The 26,546-nt window shown below is 45.4% G+C and overlaps 2 protein-coding genes across 2 annotated transcripts in view; one reads left to right on the forward strand and one right to left on the reverse strand.

Moving 5' to 3' along the window:
• The window catches only part of CLVS1 (clavesin 1), a 160,991-nt gene extending 153,744 nt beyond the window's left edge, over positions 1-7,247 (forward strand). Inside the window, exon 5 of the mRNA XM_042924213.1 lies at positions 5,601-7,247. Within this exon, the coding sequence (XP_042780147.1) occupies positions 5,601-5,688 (88 nt within the window). The 3' untranslated portion in view covers positions 5,689-7,247. The remainder of the gene's footprint in view (positions 1-5,600) is intronic.
• Positions 7,248-7,336: 89 nt separating this feature from the next.
• Positions 7,337-26,546, reverse strand: part of ASPH (aspartate beta-hydroxylase) — a 225,241-nt gene continuing 206,031 nt past the window's right edge. The window contains exons 23-25 of the mRNA XM_042924217.1: positions 22,261-22,352; positions 21,738-21,871; positions 7,337-9,558 (exon numbers count right to left, since the gene is read on the reverse strand). Coding sequence (XP_042780151.1) covers positions 9,408-9,558; positions 21,738-21,871; positions 22,261-22,352 — 377 coding nt within the window. The 3' untranslated portion in view covers positions 7,337-9,407. The remainder of the gene's footprint in view (positions 9,559-21,737; positions 21,872-22,260; positions 22,353-26,546) is intronic.

Genomic DNA, 26,546 nt, shown 5'->3' on the forward strand with positions numbered 1-26,546 from the left:
AGGCAAAGCCACTGAATGGAGAGATTACCACCGAGAGTGATCTGGACAAGGAAGTCGCAAGGCGAGAGGCTCCTTAGTGGTTAATGCGCTAAATACACAATTTCTGAGCACTCTGTTTACCCGTGGTGGAGACACTTTTATCAGTGAGCACTTGATCGGTCTTCTTAGAGAGTACTTTGACTCTGCTGAATGTCCAGAGGGAAACATTTAAGGAGGGTGTTTCTCTTGGGTTCTTTATTTATACCAGATTTGTAAAAAAAGCAACGTTTGCTTTCTGTTTCCCCAGTGAATTTCAACTACTTCACAATGCAGTGTGTTCCTTGTATTGAATGTCCATTGTGCGACCAGGCACGTGGGATGATGTCATGCTGGGAGTAAAAAGGCTATGGTCATTGTCTCAATCAGGGGAAAGGCAGATAAAAAAGAAAACATTAAGTTCCGTTCCTCATGCTCGGCTCCTCCAAATTGATCAATTTTACCAAGACACACAGTGTATTGACTGAGGTAAAAAAGCCTGCATTGTGTCCCTGCTGTCAGGACAGGTATTGAAAGAAATCACACTGATCTAAATTTGACCCCAAGTGGAAGGAGGAAGAGTCGCCCGAATGAGCACTGCGAATGATGTCATTGTGTGAACAATAGCCTTTTCCTTCCTTCTTGTCCTTCTAGAGCTAATGCCTCACCTCCTCCGAACACCCTGTCTTCTGGGTGCCTATCACAGTAATCTCCTATCTGTGTGTGAGTCTAGCTTGGGGTAACTGAAGCAATATTTCCACAAGAAAACTAAGGTTCCTGAACATTTGCTCAGGAGACATCCTCAAACATTTCTCACCATGAGTGTAAATAAGTGATTTTTGTTTGAAAATTCAATATTTGACATGTTGTGGATCTGTTCTTTTCTTTTTTTTAAGTTTACTTATTTATTTTGAGAGAGAGAGCGCGCAAGCAAGGGAGGGGCAGAAAGAGGGGTACAGAGGATCCGAAGCAGGCTTCTCCCGGACAGCAGAGAGCCTGATGCAGGACTCGAACCCACGAACGGATAGATCATGACCTGAGCCGAAGTCAGACGCTTAACTGACTGAGCCACCCAGGCGCCCTGAATTTTTGTCCACAGTGGCTCCCAAAATAGGGAGGGGAAGTTTGGAAACCAATCTAATTCTCTTTAAAATCACAGACAATAATTTGGATGGATAACAAATTTCGAGATCCAAAAAGACAGAGGTAGAGATATGAGCCAAATTTCAGAAGAAGAAATTGGATACTGAACCATGCACCTTCAAGATGGAAGAGGAATGGTTTACCAGCAGCCTATGCAAATATAGCTAAATTTTCCCTCAGCTGTGTTGAGTGAGTGCCAGAAAGGCTAATACAATTTTAGGTGCATTGTCTATGCTTCAACAGAAGCATAGAAAAAGAAAGAAAAAAAACCAAGAAGCAATAACTTCACTCTATTTTGGGGTGACACCCTGCGGGCAACCAGTTGATGAAGAGATTCAGGAGAACGTCCCAGCAGTAATTTTAGAAACCTTGGCACGAGAGGAATCTGGTTAGCCTCGGTGGTGGCAGGAAGAGAGGGCTGAAGGTGTAACCTGACCAACGGGAGGTGGCTCCTTGGTGAGTCACAGAGAGAAACGACACCAGGTGAACCGTCACACAAAAGAAATTCTATTTGCGACAAATAAGGAGATCACAGGGAATAACTTCCAAAGGCATGACTTCCCGAGCAAGGGTGGTTAGGTTCCTTTGATTTGGGGTGAAGATAAATATTTAAAAAGAGGCTCCTTGTCACCATATGTGCAGGTGGGCGTAGGGTTGCACACGTGCCTATACATATTTTGTGTGTTATGTAAATGAGGCTTGTGTTCCCCCTGGGGCAGAGATTTTAGTGTTATAATGGGGTGAAGGTAATCGTTGGTAGTTCCAGAGGCCACTCCATGGTCCCGTGTAGGCGCGAGTCAGGGGGTTTATCTCAAGCTGGTCTGGATGGCCTTGTCCGGCACTCGCTATCACCTGAGGGGCGGGGTCGGGTCTCATTTGCCAACCAGGTAAGCTGGAAAGGAGAGCTTAAGGAAAGATGGGGGAAAAGTGAGTGCAAGCAGGTGGGCAGTGATGGTGAGATCTTGGGTTCTAGCTGGCGACAAGGGCACTAAAACACTTAGAGGGCGGTCATGTGAGGGCGTCCGGGTGGCTCAGTTGGTTGAGCCTCTGACTCGTGGTGTCGGCTCAGGTCACCATCTCATGGTTTGTGCGTTTGAGCCCCACCTGGAGCTCCGCGCTGGAGGTGCGGAGCCTGCTTGGGATTCTCTCTCTGCCTCTCTGCCCCGCTGCTGCTTGAGCCCATGTGCTCTCTCTCTCTCTCTCTCAAAATAAATAAATGAACTTAAAAAGGGGGGGTGGTTGTGTGGACCAGGCAGATTACATGTACACGGGTGGCTCTAGCAGACAGAACAAGAAACGGTATCTAGAAGCTGCAAAGACAGGTTTGAGTTCAATGTAAAGAAGTTTCTGGGAGAGTCGCCCCTCTGGAGCGGCATGGAGGACTGGGGTTCTCAATTTGGATTGATTCAAGAAGAGGCTGCACGGCCCCTTACTGAATACTCCCTGTTGGGTTCATCTCGAGGGGTCACTGCGGTGCCTTGTCACTCTGTGGTTGTGACCTCCCTTGCCACGTTGTAAACGAGAAGCAACCAGCTCGAAAGTAGGGAAGCGCAGTGCAAGGCCCCCGAAGTGGGACAGCCAGCAGCATCTTCTGCGCTCACCAGGGCCTGAGGACAAGGCAGTTAGGCAGCTGCCTGAGGGGCCACACTTCGGGAGGTGTTTTCTTCCTGCTTATGGCAATGCTTCGGCTCTCAGCTTTGCTATAAACCTATAAATCTATGCCACACCCCCCCCACACACACACCGGACCCCTCATGAAAGCAGAGGGAAATGCATAGCAAATGTGTCAAATAGCTGAGCCACACTGCAAGCGGGGGCTTCCTCCGTCCTGTCCCGGGACCACATGAAGCCATCTCACTTTCAAAGCTTAGGCTTGGCACCCAAAGTGGGACTGTGCCTGGAGTCACAGTAGAGTCAGAGTACAAATCTATTGTTTTGAGACAATTGTACTAATTTGATTCTTGATTTCTTTAAACTTTCTACGGTACGTGCATATCCTGAATGGACTTAAGAATCTGGGGCCGGTGCGGGGGGGGGGGGTTATTTTTACAGTGAGGTAAAACTAAGGAACACTAAATAGTTCAGATAAACAGCTCTGCAGCCCTAGGTATGCCCGGAAGTGGCATGATGGTGACAACCCTGTCCTCTATTTGTGTTGCCTTTCCTATGTTACTCGCCCTCCCCACTTCCTCCCCTCCCCCTCCCCCGTCTATAAAATGGAGATAATAGCATCACTCCTCAGGGGTGTGAAAATGAAGTAAGCTAATACATCTAAAGAACTTCCAACAATACCAGGTGCACACAGAACAAGTTGTTAGTGTAATTATATATTATTCTGGGGGTCATTTCGACCACCGCCGGGTTTAATACGTTTCCAGGACACACAGGTCCCAGAAAAGCTGTTATACTCAGTTGTGGTTTGTTACAGCAAAAGAATACAGATTAAAATCAGCAAGGGGGAAAGGTGCATTGGGCGAGGTCCAGGTGCACAGGACCAGTCGCTGGCTTCCGGTTGTCCTGCCAGACTTTCATTCTCCCAGCAACATGTGACAACATGCACCAAGTGTGACCAATCAGGGAAACTCACCCACACCGTGGTGTCCAGGATTTCTCTTTATTTTTTTAAATCTATTTATTTTGAGAGAGAGAAGGAGAGAATCCCCAGCAGGCTCTGCACCGGCAGCACGGAGCCCAACGTGGGGCTCAATCCACGAACCTGTGAGATCATGACCCCAGCCGGGACCAAGAGTCGGACGCCTAAGCAACTGAGCCACCCAGGCGCCCCTGGTGTCCAGGATTTCTACTGGCTGACAGGGGTCAGTCACACAGACCTGCAGTCTTCAATTCCTCCTTCCCTACCTGACCCCACAAGAGGTCACACTGATACAGGGTGACTCCAAACCCGGACATACAGAAAAGGCATTCACAAGAAATCACATTTTTAGCATCAACTATATGGCATGGTGCACAGTCTCAAGCATGCGGAGACATTTTATCAGGCAGGATACCCCAAGGGTTCAGAAGAGCCAGTCCAGGGATAGTCCTGAAGGTCTGGGCAACTCAGGCCTTCTGAGTTCACATTTTATTGCGTGTCGTATGTAAATTTTGCTTGTCTGGACAATCAAGTTCAACCATTTTAATGTTTAAATATTTTTGTAATGTTTTTCTTTATTTTTGAGGGGGGGGGGAGAGAGAGAGAGTGAGGGAATGGCAGAGAGAGAGGGAGACACAGAATCTGAAACAGGCTCCAGGCTCTGAGCTGTCAGCACACAGCCCGACACGGGGCTCGAACTTGTGAACTGTGAGATCATGACCTGAACCAAAGTCAGACACTTAGCTGACTGAGCCACCCAGGCACCCCTTAAATTTTTTCTTTTTTAGCATGTGAACATTTATTGAATGTATATTGCACACCTATCTCTTATAACCTCTCTATATACTGGAAAATAACTTCAGTTCACATTGTAAACCCAAAATAGAAACTGTTATCATCTGATATGAGAGGGCTTATCAGAAACTACGGATTGCTATTACTGCACTATGGTGACAGAATGCTCTGAAAATTTTGATTGAAATTACACGTCAAATGCTTTACAAATATGATTAGCTTTAGTCCTTATCAATAGCAGTGGGAAGTAGGTAATAGTTCTGTGTTACAGATGACAGAATAAAGGTCCAGAGAGTTTTAAGAACCCCTCCAAGGCTCCTCAGCCAGTCAAGGGCAGAGTCTACATTTACCAATCTGATTCCAAACCTGTGGTCTTAACATCATGCATGATAGTTTCCTATGATCTTGAGAAACATGGGCATTTATTAGTATGACCAGTTGGTGCTCAATGTCAAATAAAAAATATTTTAGTTGATAATGGGCAGAAAAAATATGATTTTATGTTTTAAGTATTTGGGAGAATTAACTAAAAAATTCAAAGAAAGGAGGTGATTCAACTAGCCGTAATCACCCTCCATGGATGTTATTACTAATCGTAACCATTTATTACATCTCTTTCTCAATGAATCTAGCGTTGTAATTTTTCTTTTCTACTGGTAGAGGAGAATAAGAGAAGTAATTTTTGTATTCCACCCTTGAATACTAAATACTAAAAAGTATTTGGGAACATTAAAAAAATCCGGTATTCATTTGACTTGATGCATCTCAAGATCCGTAGAATGTTTAGACACTGGGGCAGCCTTGTGGCTAGAACACACATGTTGCTTTGACCACCAGAAAAGATCTTGGCAAAGAGGCTTTCAAGATGCCTCTCCCCATAAATACGTGGTGTAGAACGCAAAAAAGCCAGCAAGAGAGAGATACAAAAAAAGAGGGGGATTATATTGTTTGGATTAATAAGGGGAACTTAAAATCTGAATGCCCTCCAAGGTTCCAAAATTGTTGCCACCATGAATGGTCTGTAACTGCTTCTTTCTCCTTCCCCTATTATTAGATCTCAGTCTGTGGTAGAAGCTGGGACCCTGAAACATGAAGAGAAGGGAGAGAACGAGAACACTCAGCCACTCCTGGCTCTGGACTGAACCCCGGCTCACCCGACGCTCCCGCAGATCGCCAGCCTTCAGTGGTATCAGCCACCCGGGAAGCACGGGCGCAACTGACCCACACAGACATGTGCGTTCCGCTTGACATGAGGCCCTCCACTCTGCCACCTAGTAATGACTGTCACCAGCCATCGGTCTGAGCAGCCAAAGTGAACAGACTTGAGAGATGGGTTTTCTTTGTTGTTGTTGTTTTTCAGTGAGGGGATTGGAGGTGAAGCAAGGCGGTATTCCCCTTTATTTACGGTATTCCCCTTCCCCTTTATTTACGGTAGTCAATGAATTGAAAAAGGAAAAACTAAATTGATGCACACACTCCATTAGGACAAGGATTTTTCTGAGGCACCGCAGACACCCTTTCCAGTTTTTGTGATTTAAGATTAAGCACACTTCCAAGTAGATACACCAGAATTAAGCTGTGCAGACACAATTGTCAAGCTCAATGTAAGTGCAAAGCCCCAAGACAGTAATCTCGCCAGTGATTTCCATTCTTATTGAATTATTTTCTTTGACCTCATCACCAGCATCGAATTGTTCAGCCTAAGGGCATGTTCTTGTAGGTCCGGCTATTTGCGGAGTTTGCTTATTTGGATATCCTGCAAGAATGATTTTGACGTCACATCTTTTTTTCAGGCCACCAGCTGATTACCATGATCTGACTTTAAAGGAAGACGCACACAACTTGAAATATGATTGTTTCATCTTAATAATGTGACTTGTCACAGGCAACATGTATCTGCGGGGGAGGGGGTGGGGGTCTCATTGAAAACACATGTCAGTGATGAATGAATCCATTCAAATTGCCTCACTCGGGTCACTACAGCAAAGAAAAGTGCTACTGAAGCGTTTAGCGCCCCCCATCCTCCTGCAACCAGTTCAAGGTGTGGAGAAGGGACCTGGCTGTTGCTGAGAGGGTACATATCAATCATGGAGGAAGACCCTTAAAGATGGCTAAATATGCAAATACTGAACATAAGAGATTAGGATTGCGGGATAAAATGCCAAAGATCATTTTATTTCTTTGTCTATTCTCCTTAGAAATGGAGTCCCCAACTATCCAGTCAAAGGAAATGAAAGGGAATAGCATACGATATCCTTACTTGGGCCATGTTTCCCCAGATGAGTTGTATGTTTTTACATATATTTTATGCTCCCAGCCATCTGCATGACATGGGCATTTATTAGTATGACCAGTTGGTGCTCAATGTCAAATAAAAAATATTTGAGTTGATAATGGGCAGAAAAATATGATTTTATGTTTTAAGTGTTTGGGAGAATTAACTAAAAAATTCAAAGACAGGAGGTGATTCACCTGGCCATAATCACCCTCCGTGGATATTACTAATCGTAACCATTTATTACATCTCTTTCTCAATGAATCTAGTATTTTAGGTTTTTTTTTCTACTGGTAGAGGGGAATAAGAAGTAATTTTTGTATTCCACCCTTGAAATAAAATTTAAATAGAATTGAAAATATTTCTCAACCAACTGTATCACAGTACAAGTAAAACCAATTCATTTTATGTAGACATTTCAAATAACAAAATAGTAACACTGAAAATCATTCTACCAATGCAGTGACCAAAATGCTTTCCTTATATTCCATGACAGAGGGAAGAAAGATAAGGAATTAAAGTGAATTAGAAAATCCATTTTATTACTTGTGTTTATAAAATAGTTGAGGGATCCAAGTGTTCAAAACGGTATCAGAGTCAATTATTGCCAACACTTTACAACAGTAGGGATAACTCTGGCTTTTCAATTGGCAACATTTAGAACCTCCTGTAGTGACCTGATTTGAAATACCATATTATAATTATTAAGTCAAGAGCTAGTTTTTACTCTAGTCTGTGATTTCATTAAATGAACGTAAGATGATGGTTTAACACTGACAACTCATACTTTAAATTTCTTTATGTGTATGCGGTATACATGTAAGAACCAAATTCAGTAAGTGACATGAATATTCTTACAGGAGCATTGGATTGTGTTGTCCTTTGTCAGTCATTTCTTCCGTTCAATAAATACTGAAGGACACAACACCTTTTTATTTTCAAGAGTTTGCTTTTTCTTCTGGACTTTGGTAATTTCGATACTTTCCTCATGTGCTTCTTCATCTATTTTAGCGGGATTGTTTTGGCAAAACAGACGGGAACAAAATATCTTGCAAACCCTTCTCACTGGAAGCTCACGTCAAGCCAAAAGGGTCCATTTCAACGTTAAAGAACTCTTTTTAAAAGACATAAAGCATCCCTCTTTGTCCTTAAATGGAAAGGAAGCACAAGTGTTTTTTTCTACCCGTGAATGACATTTGGTAACTGCTGTGTCATTTCTTCAGCATTTTTGTTCATATTGGCTTAAAATTCAGGTACATGAATATCGTTACATTCACATAGCTATCATTTCTAGTTTGGACTGGAAACATGCAATATTTAATGCATTAATACTCTTCTACGTTTGATCATCTTTGGAATAAGGAGGCAAAACCATTTTTCAACTGTTACTTCTACGCTGTGCGTAACATTAAAGCTAAACTATGGACAACGATTGCTACTTCAAAGCTATATTTAAATGGCAGAAGTTTCTCAAGCCAGGGAAACACAAGAGTCTTCCAAACTCTGTCAAAGAGGAAGGCGATCTGGACATCCTAAATGCAGGACAAAGATCCTGGCATTCTTGAGGTCTTTCACTCTGCCATCCTTCAGATTTTTACAAATTTGTGGTGGGGACCCACCTAAGGACCTCCTCACTCACGTGGATCTACAACAGGCAAGGAGACTCTGGGTTCCAGCCCTTTCTCAGACGGCAAAGAGGCCAAGGAGCCCGATGTCCTAGCAGCCACCTCGCTATTTGATCCTGAGAGAACGTTTTTACTCTGAGAAATGTTACTTTTTCAAGTCCTAATTCTTGGCATTAAAAAAATTTTCATGTGGCACTTTCATACCTCGATATAAAATAATTCCATGTCTTCTTTCAGTGTGAAAAGTTCCTCTCAGAAAGACAGAGTCTCTACCATTTGCATGGTGAGGAGAGAAATGAAGACACCGTCTTTCAATGACGATTTGAAATAGCAAATGGACTCAGTTGGTAGGAAGCAGTACAGTCCGCAGACATCAGCACAAGTACATCTTTCTCCTTTGTAGTAGGAAAATATAATTGCTTCTTTTATGAGTGTCTTTCACTAAAAATAATTAAAAGAGGGAAGTATGGGTTCACGGGGAAAGTTACCATTGAACAGCATTTCCACAGCTCGTTATCAAAATCAACAAGAAAGTAGTGGTACGTGATGACAAAATTGCCTAGCTACCCTAGAAAAATATAATTGCATAGAAAGATTACAAGCTAAAGCGATCCATTCACAGTTTCTACATATCTTCTCATTGTACACTGATTTAGGCCTCTTCTAAGTGGAGAAAGCATCTTTGGCTGACAAGGTAGAAGCTATCCCGTGTTCACCTGAAAATGTGGCATCAGATGGGAGCCGTCATGGGAGGAAGTACAGCAGAGTACTTTCTACATGAACTGCAGCAAGGCAAATATTCCTTTTAGTGTCTTCTAATCCTAGGAGGAGCCTCGGAATTTTTCGGGCTGCAAGTCAAAGGAATCAAGGGCCTCAGACTTGGAACCTGTGTCCCTACACCCAAGGAGATGGAAGCGGAAAGGCAGCCTCTCTCCAGTGTGTCCCAAGCCTGTACAACACACTAAATCGCAGGAAGGCTCTGTCTCTGCTGGGGGGTCAGCTCTGGGTGCCACACGTCCACGATGAATATCAGCCGGAAAGACGCAGCGTCCTGCCATACCTCGTGCTCAAAAGAGTCATCAAAGATGAGCACCTTGCCTTCTTCCCACGTCCTGGAACAGAAAAACATGGGTTCAGATGTCTGAGAATCAACCCATGGCTATGTGCAGATGGGCACTTTCATGATAACCTTTGGGAGATGACCAGATAACTGGAACACGAAGCCAGCATTTATTCTCTCCTTGGCGATTAAGAAAGAATTTAAGGATTCTTACCATGAATACAATTTTCGATGCTGAGCCCTGAACGTGAACACAGGGCAGGGGACTGGTGATAAGAGCATACTGACCTCACCACAGGCTTTGCAATTATTCTTGGAACAAGCCTAGGTGTGGCTTGTAGAGTCAGGCAAGCAGTGAAAGGCGTGCCCCGGTGGCTCAAGCCCACATGACTTCCCGGTCAATGACTGCATGCTGTCCTCCCTTGGCCTTTCAGAGACTGGTCTAGACCTATGGGCAGCACCTGGGTATCTTCATGCCCCGTAGGACACCTGGAAGGGTGCCAGTGCATCTCCAAATGATTTTCTCAACGCTTTCCGTTGGTTAAAGCTCCATTTCGTGGAAGAAGTCCCATTTTATGGAAAGGCAGATTGGGAATGGATTTTGTTTATATTTTTAATGTAATTTGCAATGCAAGTGGGCTATCCATGGAATATTTTAAATCAATGCTGCAAAACATTCTTCAGGGCCTCCAACATTACTTCATAAAATATGTGTATAGAAGCTAAGACCTAAACATAGTACTAGTCTAAATAAAGCAATCAAGACAGAAATATGCAGGGGCAATTACACAATGCCTTTCAAATCCAAAGAAAGTTTATTAGTCATGCTAATGTTCTTCTCTTTTTAAAATAGGTATTTACTGCCAATTTATTACATGCTAAGTTACATTTTTAAAATGAAATCTTTACTAGGAAATTTTCCTTAGTATTAAAATTCCATGCAAGCATTTGATATTCTATATTGTGGATTAGCAAAAAATTAAAATCATAGGATAGAAAATGCTAGCTTGATTTCAAGATTTCAGATAACTTGGGGGCTGTCCTGTGTTCTGCATATGTTTGACAGCCTCTCTGGCCTCTACCCACTAGATGCCAGTAGCACTCTCCTACCAGTCATGAGATCCAAAAGTATCCCCAGTCATTGCCAAATGTCCCTGTGGAGTGGTGGTCGGGGTGGGGGGGGGGGGTGTTGGTGAGAGGCACATTCATCCCAGACACATTGTATTAATCAGACAATAACATTTCTACGTTAAAGTAAATGATAAACAAATGAATATTTGCCAGTTGAAAGTTCCTTGAAGTTGAGAATCGACCCCTACTTTTCCACTCGTCCCCACCTTCCTACCCCACGTCACACGCTGTCTCACACACCTAGCCTAACAGCTTGCATTCAATAAACATGGGCTGCTTGACTCTTCGCTATGATTCCTCTTATGGTTCAAAGAGTTCCACTGGAGTTCCATCCAAGTGAAACCAACAACAGAAATATACAGACACCAGAGCACTAGACAGAGTATATATTATTAAATATTATTAGACACATATTAAAACCAAACTTGAAAAGAAAGGCAAAGTTAAGAAAAGGACAAGAAAAAGGAAGTGGAATGGCCCATAGCTTATACAGTTTGGCGGTGATGTTCTAGGTCTTAGTGTTACTGGTGGGGCTATGCAATGTGTATAGGGGATCGCTGACAAGCCTAAATATAGGCAGCAGATAAGGGGGGCAGTGCACTGACGGGGGAGCGGCAGTACGCCCGTGTGCACAGCAGCATCGCCCACAGCAGCCAAAAGGCGGAAGCAACACAAGTGTCCACGGACCAATGAATGGGTACACAAAATGTGGAATATGCGTACAATGGAGTATCATTCAGCCTTCAATGGGAAGGAAATCCGGACCATGCTACAACACGCACATTATGCTCAGTGAAATGAAGCACTCACACAAGAACAAATATGGTGTGAGTCCACTTACAGGCGGTACGTAGAGCAAATTCACAAAGATGGTAAGAACGATGGGGGCGGGGGTTGTTCAGTGTGTTCAGTTTCACAAGATGAGGGGTCCTGTGGACGGACGGATGTTGGCGATGGCAGCACAGTACGAACGTACACAGCGCCACTGAACTGTGTGGATATTTAGAAACGGGATGGTAAATTTTATGTTATGTGTTTCACCACTGTTAGAAAAGGAAAAAAAAAAAAGGTGGGGGGGGAAGGGAAAGGGGAGCATGCGGTAGAAGAGAAAGAGGGAGAGAAACGGCACGGCACAATGGGCAGGTTACAGCCCTGAGTGGAAGCAGATTTAAAACCAACTGGCCATTTACTACTGTGTGACCTGGGGGGTCACTCAGCATACAGGAGCCTTTGTGTCTTTATCCGATGAAGGGTAGAGAATGTAAAAGAGGAGGAAGGTGGGGCGCCTGGGTGGCGCAGTCGGTTAAGCGTCCGACTTCAGCCAGGTCACGATCTCGCGGTTCGTGAGTTCGAGCCCCGCGTCGGGCTCTGGGCTGACGGCTCGGAGCCTGGAGCCTGTTTCCGATTCTGTGTCTCCCTCTCTCTCTGCCCCTCCCCCGTTCATGCTCTGTCTCTCTCTCTGTCCCAAAAATAAATAAAAAACGTTGGAAAAAAAAAAAAAAAAAAAAGAGGAGGAAGGAAAATACAGAAAAAAAATAGGGAAAAGATAAGAGATGATAACATATGTAAGTGGTATAATGTTACCAAAAATAACCTTGGCTTCACGCCCTATGAATTGGCCTTCATTGAGAAGACAAAAATCTTCCAAGGGGGTGAGACACCAAAAATTCCAGAGATCTGCGAAATAACACTTTGTGCTATCATGGCAAGGGGTTCTCAAAGTTTTTTTTTGAGTGGCAGAGGATCTGGAATCTACTTAAAATACTGGAAGTAATTCGAAGAATGGAACAGAAAATTCTAGGTTGCACAAGATGGTATTTTTCACTCGATTCTGATGGGTGTAAGAAAGTCAAAGACTTAGGGATGCTTTACGGGAGAAAATTATTGAACATCTCATTCATTAACTTACATTCCCCATGAATTGGGAAAAGCTTTTAGTGTTGAAACACACTGGTTTATTCGAGGAACACCAGTGCCTTTAAGGGTGGAATTTGAGTGACCACTGTCTGTGGCTTTTCAGATATCTTAAGTCAAGTATGGACCAGTGTAAACCATTGATGAAATAATTTATTTTTTAACAAAAATCTGGGAGGTATTCTAAAGAGTTGGATTCCTTTAGGGCCCTAAAACTCACGGGGAAGTGTGTCCCGTTATCGTCTCTTTGCCCTTCCATTTTCTTTTTTTTATTTTCTTCTTTTTTTTTTTTTTAATTTTTTTTTAACGTTTATTCATTTTTGGGACAGAGAGAGACAGAGCATGAACAGGGGAGGGGCAGAGAGAGAGAGAGAGAGACACAGAATCTGAAAGAGGCTCCAGGCTCTGAGCTGTCAGCACAGAGCCCGACGCGGGGCTCGAACTCACGGACCGCGAGATCGTGACCTGAGCTGAAGTCGGACGCTTAACCGACCGAGCCACCCAGGCGCCCCAGCCCTTCCATTTTCTTTCAGACAGTTTTCCAGAAAAACTGCCAAGATACCCAATTATTTAATGTAGATTCCTTGTGAATACTTCAAAACTGGCATCTTTCAATCCCTCATGAGAGCTAAAATGACAAAAAGTGCAGCCCTCATTAACCTGAAAGGGAAGAACAAAAAAATCCCATCCAAGCCACGTGCAGGCTGAGGGACTGAGGTTAACTTGAGACAAATGCCTTGCTTGGGAAAGGATGAGGTTTTCCAGAAAAAGCGACAGCTCTAAATCGGTCAAAGGTCTTCAGATCTCTTCTGAATAACAAAGACTCTCACTGCAAGGTGAAGAAAACAGTTTTCAGGCCGCTTGCTTTGTGAGCAAAGCTTCGCCAAATATGATTAAGTTATACTCCAAGTATGACCTGAAAGGTGCCCTCTGGAGAAAAGATTTTCAGGGTTGCCCTTGAGTTTCCTGAGGGCGCACCCTGCCTTTCTCTCAGGGCTCAGGAGAGCAGGGCCAGAGTGGGGGGCTGCACCCTCTCCCCAGATGGCTACCTCATCTGGCTTTGAGAATGCCTTAGCATCGAGAGAAGCACGCCTCTCCCTGGTTTGCAAAAGATACAAGAATACCTGGTCAAAGACAAAGTAATGTCACATAATTCTTCAGTTTCTCAAATTATTGTAATTATAATTAACGATCCTGGTATAATGGTGGCAGTATTGTACCTAACAACCACACTGTGTCACAGAATCATCGTCAACACTTAATCATGCTAAACAATGATACTAGGTGCTTATAGAGTCTGCCACCTAAAAACTTTATTGATCGCATCTCAGTGATCCTTGCTAAAATGTTGAGGTAGGCAAGAGACAGGGTTCTAATTTTCCAGCAGAGGAATCCTATGGAAGCAAGTTCAGATGTCTGCAGTGATACTGCGGGTCTGTGGAAAAAGCGCAAAGTCACCCGCCTTGCTTCAGTAGAGCCCAAACCTTCAGCTAGGGATCACGGCACTACTAGGGGACGTGCTCAGTGCCTGCGCTGCTGTGGGAGGTGGCCTGGAAGGCATTTAACGGGCTGAGTGGAATACAGAAAAAGGGTCAAAGAGCTCAGCAATAAGGCTACATAACACAGTACTTATTAATCCTGACCTACTGAAGTCCCTCAATTCTGACTGCATTAGAAATCCTGGCACATACTAGAATTGTAATGTAAAACTCTTCTCTCTCTCTCTCTACCTAATACACAAAGACAGAAATACACACGTGCACAAACGCACATTCTTTTTCTATGTATTATATAGTTTCTATCTATCTATCTATCTATCTATCTATCTATCTATCTATCTATCGGGACAAAGCATTTTTCTGGAGGCTAGGACACCTGTGTTCTTGTTCTGACTGCTGCTAACTAGCCACGTGATAAAGCACTTCACCAAGGGGCCTCCATTTCCCCATCGGTGCAACGACAGAGATGGAAAGATGGCCTCTAAGGCTCCTTTCCACAGGAAAATTCCCTTAATTCTCTGAGCCGAGTTGCTGGTTAGGACTTCGGTCTTCACACTACATTTCACAGGGCACGCGTAAGCTTCCATCTGAGAAATGGAGAAATAGTATTTGCTGCTTTGTTTCAGGTCAAAATATCAATTCCAGTGAAAGACGGCTGACTTCACAAAGAAGCTCTCTTCCCGACAGATCGTGTGCATATGCACCCCTAGCACATCTCCCAGCCCCTCACAGGAGAGCCCGGCCCGGCTGCCACAGGGCCGCCCTCCCCTCCACACAGGCCCGGGGACTTCCCCTGTCTCTGTGGAAGCTCTGGACCTCCTCCTCTTGGTCCTAGGTCAACCAGCAGCCGAGAAAGCCAAAAGGGGGCCAAGAGAGAGAAAAGGCAGAGGAAGGCAGACTCATAAGACCCCAGATGGGATGCCGCTGCCCTGTCCCCACAGACCTCCAGTTCCAGGGTGGGGGCTCGGGGAGGAAAAGGGAAAATGTGGGAGCGGGGTGTGGAGCTCTCAGCTGTGCTCCTGCCGGTCCTCCTTTCTCCGGGATCGCTCCTGGCCCCACGCCTCTCAGATCACAGTCCCCATCTGTATCTGTTCCATCCCTCCACACCCTTGGCCTCCTGTCGTGCTCCCCTTTCCTAACTCCTTAAGGCCCCGCCTCCTCCAGGTCACAAGAACCATCTCCAATGGTGGAGGGGTGCTTGGTCTCACTCCCTGGAAGGTAAGAGACAAAGGTCCCCATTTCTACAGCGACCCCACAAGAGGACAGTAAAAGATCAAATACACGGAGTGCTTTTACCACACAGCCCTCTGTAAATACAGTCCGGACTGTATCTAGGTGGACGGCTTTCACACTCAAAACCACAGAAAGATACACTTTTATTCTTCTCCCATCTCACAGGTGAGGAAATCAAGGCTTAGAGAGATTATGCAAGTTGCCTAAAGATGGAGTGAAAAGCCTTGGAGGACTGGCCCAGGAACCTCCACATCATTTAATATTGCCATAGCAAAATGGATGCCAACTTTCCCATTTCTCGACCATCACTTCAACAAACGAAATGTTTGCGCACGATTCGTACTGCCTGTGGGAATCGCCATTCCCCGTGCAGGGATCGCTGCGTATCTGTGTGTACGAATGCTAACCAGAACAGGGGCTAAGAGACTTCACTGGACGTCTTTAATTCACCAAGTTGCTCAAGGAAAGGAAGAAAGGGGACAAAATGTTACTATTTAGTAACAAATACTCAGGGAACACATCCAGGTAAAATGCCATGTTCGACCTGCAATCCCAGGTGCGCAGGCTCGGGTGGTGACTTATGGACGGGTAAGGTCACGTTACAGTTGGGCTGGAAGACGGTTACGTTCTGTGAAAGAGAAGAGCTATGATGTCCAAAGGAAAATCCTCAGACTTTAGCTTCCTGGACTCTTTGTGAAAAAAGAAATGCTGTCTATGAACAATTCATGGTGACTTTAAAAAATTAAGTCTTTCTCTCACTGTTAACATGTTAGCAGGCTTTCCACATAATCTTCCTAATTAAAAACTTGAGAGATTAATGGAAAGAGTATGCTACAAAAACACTTGAGGTATGCTGTGGTAGAGGGCCATTATTTCCACAGCAGCAGAAAGAGGCATCACAGGACTTCTTGCCAGCTCATGTCTTCAGCGTGCTGCTGACGTGACACCCATGCACATTTTCCTGACGATCTGGTGGTCCTGTCCAATATTTTTGGCTGGTAAGTTGCAGGCAACAAGCCTGAGTCTCCAGGAGAGCCACACAGTCACTCTTCTTTCCCGCAGCCTGGTTCCAGCACGTCCTGGAGACTCAGTGGAAAGAATTCCCGTGTGCGATCGTCCAGAGCTCAAACAACTTGGCCGCTCCATGGGAGTAACGATGAGTCCTGCTTGCCAGTGGCACATTCATCTGCCGACTCAAGTTCATTCAGCTTTGGGTGGCGATCCTAAACGAGCTCACTTGACAGACCACAAAGCAGGGCTTGTCAGGGGTGACACAAATGGCCCGGAAATGGAGATTCTCCAGCTCGCTGCTTGGCCGTGAAGACCAGCCTTCACACTGATTGCCTTTCAGGTCCAAGATGATCTTAATTTTGTAGCCACCACCAACAAAACCCCCAAAGCCCAGAAATGTGTAGTTAGATGCCGTGGGGTTGAGGCTACACAGACTTTCCAACCAGCCTGCTTGAGACCAAACCTTCGTTCTGATATTGTAGCGGGTTGAATGGTGGCCTCCCCAAAAAAGTATGCCCACCTGGAACCTGTGAATGTAAGCTTATTTGGAAAAAGAGTCTTTACGGTTGCAATGAAGTGAAAGATCTTGAGATAAGACCCTCCTGGATTAGGCTGGGCCCTAAATCCAGTAGTAAGTGTGTTTATGAAGAGAAGGGGAGAAGATATAGGGGGAAGGTGGTGTTGTGTTGGCAGAGGGAGAGATTGAAGCCATGTGTCCACAAGCCGAGAGACACCAAGGAATGCCAGCAGCAGCTACCACAAGCCGGGAGAAAGGCAGGGCACGGACCCTCCCTCAGAGCCTTTAGAAGAAGCCAACCCTCCTGACACCCGACTTTGGACTTCTGGACTCCAGAGCTACGAGACAATGAATTTTCTGTTGTTTAAAGTCATCCGGTTTGTGGTAATTTGTCATGGCAGCCTCAGGAAGCTGACACAAACATCAGCGTTTCTTGAGCTGAGTGACCTTGTGGAAGTTACTTGGCACCTTCACACCTCAGTCTCCCCAGTTACAAAAGAGATTTCAATAATCCCTTAGGATTGTTGTGAGGATTAATTAATAACGTAGCGCCTGTGGCATGCGAAGAAGTGCCTCGTACAGCAAGCACGCTCTCGATCACTACTGTGTTCCTCCTCCTCCTCCTCACGGACACACACATGCGGTATGGAGAAGCATCTGGACAGTATCTTGGGGCATCAAGATCAAACATAATATTGACTTTTTTCTATGGTGCTTCTCTGTGTTTTACAAATTACGTACAAGGAATGTGCATCACGTATCAGTTTTACGGTCAGAGGGCACTTATTAATGTTAAGTGATCATTTTTATTTGTAACGATAAAAGGCCACGTAGCTGCGAGCTCGTCGTCAGATAAAAAGGGCGCGGCTGTTCGTCTCCAGCGATGGAATATTTAAACGAGACGCGTGCTAGCAGGACTCACACAGCGCTGGAGGAACAGCAGTGTGATTATTCACACCTGAGAACTACGATGCACGAATTGCTACGAGTAACCTCCTCTTTTGGGAGTCGAGAGGCTCTGAAAATTGCTTCCTGTTGCCTAGCGCAAGGGAGCCCTATTTCTTGGTCTACGTGTTTCTCTTCCCACACTAATAGTATTTCTACGCTAACAGCATGACACTTCCAGGTTTCATATTTCAGTATTTCTGTCTTCAGAGTCTAGAAACTGCCTGTCTCCCATCCAGATACCCAGCTGTTTTCCCCATAGGCATCACACAGCACTTAAATGGAGCCATTTCCCTTATGAAAAACATGAGTTTTGTAACGAAGTCCTTGGCCTGACCCAACCGCTCTTGAGTGAAGGCTTACTGAGGATGAGAATGTAACACAACATAAAACTCAAGAGAAGGGGCGCAGACAAGCCATCATGAGGAGGTGGAAAGGCATCGATGCTGTAGGCTCTTCAGGGAGGAGAGAACAGGAAGCACTTCATCCTCTGCAAAATCGCCTCCCTGACCCAACAACAGGTAGGTGGGTGGGGAGCACTCTTAAATTTTCTTTTTAAGTTTATTTATTATTTTGAGAGCGAGAGAGCGAGATTCCCAAGCAGGTTCCATGCTGACAGCGCAGATCCCGACGTGCAGCTTGAAGTCACAAACCGTGAGATCATGACCTGAGCTGAAATCAAGAGTCGGACGCGAGACTGACTGAACCACCCAGGCGCCCCAAGGAAAGCACTTTTTACTAATCACTGCAAAATACACCATCTGCAAATTACTGTTTTCAACAGGTACTTACAGTCCGTGGAAATTGAGGGGCGGCCAAGTGAACGTTCTTTCTCGAGCTTACCGAGGCCGGTGCAGGACGGACGCTACTTCCTGTAGGTCAAGACCGTTAACCTAATCATGCTTTCAGCTTGAGGGGAGGGCCTGGCAGTCCCTTTCTTTGTCAAGCATGGTCACCAGGCGTCTGCTGGGAGCCTGGTGTGGGGAATGCACTGTGGACGTGCCGCTGGGGCGGCTCTCCCAGTGCCGCTCCTGCAGTTTGAGCCCTGCTGGGCTTCTTGTTCAAGCTCCCGGCACTCTCTACCTGCTCCCCTTCCTCACTGCCTCACTCTTTCCAGCTGGGCTTCTTGCCGCCTCAGGCCTCGGATGACAAGGATCAGTTCATACGTGTCTTTCTCCCTACCTGTTCGTAAGTGGACTTTTGTTTAGTGATGTTTTCCCCCAGAGTATCTATAAGCAGGACAGACAAGAAAATTTAAAAAATAAACAGATGGCAGGATGGAGGGAGGGAAGTAGATCCAGAGACAGGAATAACAAATGACAAACTTCTAACCACAGGCAGTACTCAGGAAACAGGCCTGGTGCTCTTCCCCGTCTTCACTGCCCACGGTTATTTGGTCTCGTTCCCCGGCATTCTCTCCATTTCCCTGGGTCCCCCATCACGTCCTCACCCTGTTTCCCTTTGGTGGAGAGCTTGTGTACACAGAGTCCCCAAAGGCTTGACAAGGTCCATTTCATCTTGGGAGAAACTTCTTCCTGTCCGGCTGTCTCTGATTCTCGTCCTGGTTCTTCCCACCTCTGCCCTTGGCCGCCCCACCTCCCTGGTGGTTCTCTTTCCTCCTTCGGTCTTCTAAATGTGGATGGGTTCATGGAGTCTCAAGTTTCCTCCAGAACCTGCTAAGTCTGCCTCTCCAACCTTTATGGCCAGACATGGCTTCTCTCCCGAGCTCCAGGCATCTCTATCCAGCTGACTCCTGGATGTTTCCATTACTGTCTTCCAGTAGCAACTTAAATAAAATATATATAAACACTGAACTCATTACCCATTTCCCTGAACTTGCCTCACACCTCCCAAGTTCTCAGTATTCGCTAAAGCATCAACAGTCTCTTTCTGACCCAAATGGACACACGCCGAGGCATCTTGGACTCTCCCTCCCTTACACCACACGCTTGAGTCAAGGCGCATAAGATCTCCTGTACCTGCCCATTACTCTCCCTTTGCTTCCAGCATCCCGAGTCCAGCTCTTCTTGGGTGGGCCACCATGACAGGGTGCTAACTGTTCTTCCTGCCTTCCCGCATCCTCCCCGCCATGGCTTCCAGAGTAACTTCCTGACAAGAGTCTGATCCCACTATCAAATACTGATCAAAGCATTCTTTAATTGGGCTTCTATTCTGCTTTCATTTTCCAACCGTATTCTATGTGTGCTGTTAAAATTTTTAGCCAAGAAGGCCGTTAGACGAGGGTGGCTTCCACGCCTTGGCAGCCTACGTAGGCAAACTGAAGTCTAAGCCAGAGTCAATGCACCTGAATCTGAGAAAGTGAAGCAGAAGAACAACTGATCACAAACAGCCAACCGAGTTTTCCGAAGCAGGGCCAACTGCTTACGCGGTATCTAGTGAAATACTTCCTTTGCTTGGCTTCAGCATCTTCTCTCTGGAAACCCTGCCCTCCAGCTCCTGCCCTGGGGCACTCCTACCCACCTTTGCTTTGACACTATGCAATGTGAATCGATGTATGCCCAAATGAACTCTCGAAAATTTTAATGTGCATCAGTTTACTGAGGTATACTGTTGTATACACTTGTGGTTGCTGGCATCACTCCATATTCTCACTATGTGCCCTCTCTCATTTTTGGCTTCTGTGCCTTCGCAGATCCTATTCTTTCAGCCTGAAATGCCTCCCCCCCGCCCCAGCTTTCAATGTCCAAACGCTTCCTGTCTTTAAGAGTCACCACTGTCAAGATTCTCAAAACCCCAGCAGCAAATGAGCTAGCTGCCCATTGTCCCATCTGTAGCATTTTTATCTGTACTGCTCTTATGACTCCGACATTTGAGCCTGTGGTATGTCCCTGACGAAGCACGTCTGGCAGAGGAAAGCCCTATCTGAACCTCCCACAGCACTCTGTGTCGCTACGCCACATGTAGGACAGGCAGGTCTCTGCCAACAACCAAACGAACAACTCAAACTACCTCCCGAATAGGAGGTACCTCCCCGCCCCATCGGACCTCTACTGAGGACCCTGAGAAATGACTAAGAAGATAGCAACCTGGTTTCTGCCCTCCAGGAGCTTCTAGCTCACAGAGATTAGGCGAGCATACGCCAACTGATAAAAAGCAATGGGAGATACAGAATAGGATTACTGAGAATCTATACTACATACGCACTCAGAAGTCAGAAGAGAGGCTCCTTTGTATGAAACGACATTGGATCTTAGCAATAGGCTTATTTTGGATGAGTGTAAAGAAGGGCATTCTCGGTGGCCGGAGTAATAGGATTAGGACAGCAAAAGGCACGGGCAGAAGGGCCTAACATTCACCACATCCCACTCATGTTAGGACGTGGGCTCGGTGCCTTGTATGTATTATTTCATTCGATCCCACAATAATCCTGCAGAGCAGACAGCATCATTGCCAATTTCATAAGTGAGGAGGCTGAGGTTCGAAGGGATTAAGGAATGGGTCCAGGTTACGCAGGATTAGGTGGCAGAGCTGGGGTTTGAAAACGGCAGCCTGGGATTTGAAACACACAGCCTGTTTCTGTTGCCCCATGCTGCCTCCCCTAGAGCAACACAAGTAAGTATCACCGGGCATTTTCTTCAGGAAGGGGGACCCTCGGCATTGATGAATAATTCAAGTTGTAGAGCAATAAACACAATGTGTAATATGTATAGGGCTCAGCACAAGATGGTTGGTCCTGAGTGCAAGTCTGTCCATCCAGAAAGAGAAGCGAGAAGGCTCTTCACTGAGATGACAGTGGTGTGGGGAGAAATGATTAGGGAGGGCGGCCCTAGACCTGAGGAGTCCCTCCAGACTCACGGAAAGCACAAGGAAGGGACACAGACTAGAGTGTGGATTAGTATCACCCGCTCCAGCCTACTTCAGTTACAAAGGGAGAGAAATAACCCAACTGAACACAGACTGGTTGTAAGGAACACCCCTCTTCAGAGGTGATACGAGAGGAAACGATGGCAGGAAACATACTTGCTCTCGTTGGCACATCGGATCTTGCAGCCTTCCTTGGGAATCACCAAGCCCAGGTGCATCCGGAGCCGGCAGTTGGTGGGGCCCGTGTGCGGCCACACGTGGGTTCCCGGGTGCATGACGGAATACTTGATCTGTGCAGGAAAAGTAACACACCGGTCATCCACGCATCGACGGGTGGAGGAAATGCTACATTAAAGTGACCGCAGAAAATCACTTGGGAAAGTAATTACTTCTTCCAAGAAGGAATTACTTGGGAAGACTGAGAATGTATATTCTCGTCTAGTTTCTTTGTGAAGGAACTGAAGATAAGGACTCTCATTTTCCACGAAGCGATAAACACTGAACATCTTCCACCCTCAGCTCTGCCATCGACCACACGGAATGGCGTTTCGTTAAAGAGAGAAGAAAAAAAGAGGCCTTTGTTTGGCCCAAAGCAATAACTGTCGCTTTATAAACATTAGCATTCCTTTATTCCTAATAACTGTGTTCTTCGGGTCACCAAAGACACGCTAGGTACTACCTGTCCTCTTCGGCATCCTGTTGTCTCGGGGAATTTATCGAGTAGAGAACAGGTTTTAGGAGCTCCTTTACAGGCATTTTCATTTTTTCTTCCTAGAAGAAGAAATGGTAAAACCATCGTTAGAAACAAACCACAGTAAAATTTTAGCTCATCCTGTTTTGCCCATGGGCAATCTGTATCGTCACCCTCACTGGGAATGAGGAGGCTGAGCAAACACAAGAAGACAAAGCATAAAGTGTCTTCCACCAGCAGACGAGCAGGGCAATGACCAGAAATCTCCACTCAGCGTTGGGCGACTTGACTAAGGATGTTTAATGGACAAGGTGAGTGCCGAATCCTATTTTTCTCCCGGTGACAGGCAGAATAATGCCCCCCTCCCAAGGGTGTCCATGTTGCAAGCAGGAACCTATGAATATGTTATGTTACATGGCGAGGGGAATAAAAGTTGCAGAAGACATTGAGACTTCTAATCAGCCGACCTGAAAATAAAGAGATTGTCCTGGATAAAGTGGATGGGTGTCATGTCATCAAAGAGTCCTTCAGTGTGGAAGAGGGAGGCAGAATAGTGTCTGAGTGATACAGAAGGAGAAAGACTTGACCGGCCACTGCTGGCTTTGAGGATGGACAGCAAGCTCAAGTCAAGGAATGTGGGTAGACTCCAGGAGCTGGAGCCTCCAGAGGGAATATGGCCCTGAGGACACTCTGATTTTAGCCCAGGGAGACCACTGTAGACCTCCAGACCTGTGAAGGTAATACATTTGTGTCATTTGAAAGCCACTAAATTTGTGGTCATTTGTTACAGCAGTCACAGGAGACTCCCAAGGAAAAAACCAGCTTCTGTTTCTAACCTAAAAATGCATTCCTAGGACTATAGCAAAGAGTTACCTGAACATTTTTCATGGGAATTCAATGTCATTCTCATTGTACAGATCATTCTTCATACGTTGATAAAGAAGAGGATGTAAATGAAGAGGGGAAGGCGTCTCTGAGAGACGATGTTTTTCTATAAGTGACAGTGTCAGGAGCACAGATTTTGGGACATGGTCTTAAGCACCCTGAACTATATAAATTTCTTCACCATTGACAAAATAACTGTGTTTTAGAAAAGACGTGCTCAGAAATGTACACGGCATTATTTGCTCTCATGGAGAAAAATGATGGATTTTTTTTTTTTTTTTTTACAGATGGAAAAACTGTAATTCCCTATTCAAGAGTCCTACAAGGGACTGCTACATCTAAAGCTGAGTTTAACTTTACTTAATTTTTAGTTGTGTCCCAGGATAATCATATATCAAGAATAAAATGAGTTACAAGGAATGCAACTTAAAGGTATTCTCCTTGGGGTGCCTGGGTGGCTCAGTTGGTTAAACATCTGACTCTTGATTTTCGCTCAGGTCATGATCTTACAGTTCTGTGAGTTCGAGCCCCACATTGTGCTCTGTGCTGACAGTGTGGAGCCTGACCGGGATTCTATCTCCCTCTCTCTGCCCCACCCCTGCTCTCTCTCTCTCAAAAATACATAAATAAACTTAAGAAAAAAGTGTTTTCTTCAAATGGACCCCAATGTTCTAGAAAACAATGTCTATATGTACAGTAGCTTTTCCTAAGTAATCTTTTTGCCCCTTGAGTAAAGTATTAGTTGTTATTTTTAGTGATTAAGGGAGTTGAATGATAAATGGCAGTTTGGCCAAACAGATTCCTGTATCATGTCATCATAAAGCATTTTTAAGCCTAGCTTCCCATGACTTCCCATATGCAGGATCTGGGGATGGCCTGGTAGAAAGCCCCGATTCTGGGTTCTGTGCTGTGCAGGCAGCAGTTAAGTGAAGTCTGGAGGCTTCAGGAACAGCCAGAAGTGGCTGGACTTTCCGTGGGCGCGGTAGTGAGGACTGAGCAGGTGCCCCGTAGAGAACAGGTGTGTTGTACCTTAATGAAGGGTAACCTAATGGATTGGGTTTCACTAGGACTGCCACTTGGTCAGGGCTAAATGTGAACATCTTTAGCCTTGGAAGACACTGTAAACACATATGTAAACACATATTCTCCATGTAGTAGATGCTTGGCATTCGTGGATTTCCATCGGCAGCTTTAAGTATTCGCACGTGATGGTGAGCATTTAGGAAGGCAACCACAGTTCCGTGGTGCTCACGGTGGGCCAGGAACCACCTGACATACTCAAAAGGACTCATCTGATGCCTACAACTCCTGGCGAGGGAGGTGCCATCAGAGCTGTGTTTTAGAGAAGAGGAACTGAGGCACAGAGAGGTGACACAGCAGGAATTCAGCCAAACTGGACCCAGAGTCCATGTTCTTAACCATGACCCAAGTAATCATGACCTAAGACCGCCCCTCCCTTACTGTTATTATTATATAACATACGGTTATTAGGTAGTAAAAAAGTAGTACCACTCTCACTTAGTGGATAATTGTGTACCAGATCTTTCGAGAGCACTCACTGATTCTAGTAACAACCCCATACTTGAGGCACGGTTCTCGCTGTCCTTTTTTGGATGAGGATCTGAGGCTCAGAGATTCAGGAACATGTTTGCATCACACAACTAACGAATGGTGCGGCCAGGCCTCCAGTTTGGGGTTGCTGGTCTCCAAAACCTCTGCTTTCAGCATAATTTACAACTCGGTCACATCACGGGTTAGAAAGCAGCTGTGAAAAGCAGCTCCCTCAGCTGAGGAGAAGACTGTCCAGCGGCGGGATTCAGTGTGGCCTTACTGCTGTCTGATTATTTCTCACCGAGTTTAAACTAACTCTGAAGAAGCGATGGACTTGGGAGAAGATGGCCCTAGAAGGAGTTTTATCAATGCAGATTTGGAAGAATCAGTTGGATATTTCATTTACATGTGAAAATACTTCATAAGAAATATTCACGGAGGCGGGATGTTTAAAGGTCTTGGGTTTTGTCTTTCTTAAGTTTCAAGGCTCTGCTGGGATAACAACAGGTTCGTCTTGCACGACGAATCTGACCGACTGTCAGCGGCTCCCTAGAACACCGTGTTGAGAAGGACTCAGAGGTTCAGCTCGAGCTTATCCAGAAAGGCTACTGAGACTGGTTAGCACTGTCTCCTATGGGCTCGGGAAGAAAAAGTGTACACATACGGTGTATTTGCCAACTACATATTTTACTGTTCACTGCTGGTGATGATTGATAAGTACGAGCAACAGAAACACTCCATGACATTCACTTAGCAATTTGAAAACACATTTTTAGGGAAAAAAATAACCCATTATTTACATTTGTTGATTCTTTTCCTCCAAGTCCAAACAGTTGTCCCTTTAAAAATTTTTTTTTAATGTTTATTATATTTGAGAGAGAGAGAAACAGAGAGCAAGCAAGGGAGGCGCAGAGAGGGAGGGAGACACAGAATCCGAAGCAGGCTCCAGGTTCCGAACTGTCAGCACAGAGCCTGACGCGGGGCTCGAACCCACGGACCGCGAGATCATGACCTGAGCCAAAGTCGGTCGTTCAACCGACTGAGCTGCCCGGGCGCCCCAACAGTTGTCTCTTTAAAAAGGAATAAATATTCTTCAGCCTTGATGATGTTACCTGGAGACCCACCACAAGACCCAGTACCATTGGGAGAAAAATGGAATTTCCAGCCATAGCTTTATGGCCTTCAACCATCTAGCAGCATCCTCTCTTGACTAGACTAGAGGACCACTAAGTCAACTAATTCAGATACTCAGCAGCCTCTGTGTGTGGACCTGAGCTCTCAGTGTGGCTGAGACCGCCCTGCTGCCTCTCTTCCTCATATCTCCCTCCACCGCGCCCCCGCCCCCCACCACAGGATTCTCTCTCCAGTTTCTGCGCCACAGGGCCTGAGAGGGCACCTGGCTTCAAGGATTCCACCCTGCGTCCGTGCAAGCTATGGTACTAGTTGTCTTCGAAATTCTTTAAACTGTGAATGTGTTCGCAGAAACTGGCTCCTGGATTCCTCCCAGAAGCCTGGAACCACAAACGAAAGGCCACAAAAAACCTTAACAAAACTTCCTAAAAGAGGAACCACGTGACTTCTATTGTCTTAGGACGCACACACAAAAAAATACAATTAGAAATTAATTTCTGTGTAATTAACTGCAACTAATTGGAAAACACATACTTATGATATCCACCGCCCCGCCCCCCCCAAATACACACACAGGTCAACTATTTTGAGTCAAAATGGAAATCAAGCGAGAAATGCAGTCACTCTCTGGAAATAATACAAGTGAAAAATATCACATATTACAGCTTAAGGAATACATTTTGTCACAATTAAATTATTGTTAAATG

Source organism: Panthera leo, chromosome F2 (genome assembly GCF_018350215.1).
Source record: "Panthera leo isolate Ple1 chromosome F2, P.leo_Ple1_pat1.1, whole genome shotgun sequence".
NCBI classification, from domain to species: Eukaryota; Metazoa; Chordata; class Mammalia; order Carnivora; family Felidae; genus Panthera; species Panthera leo.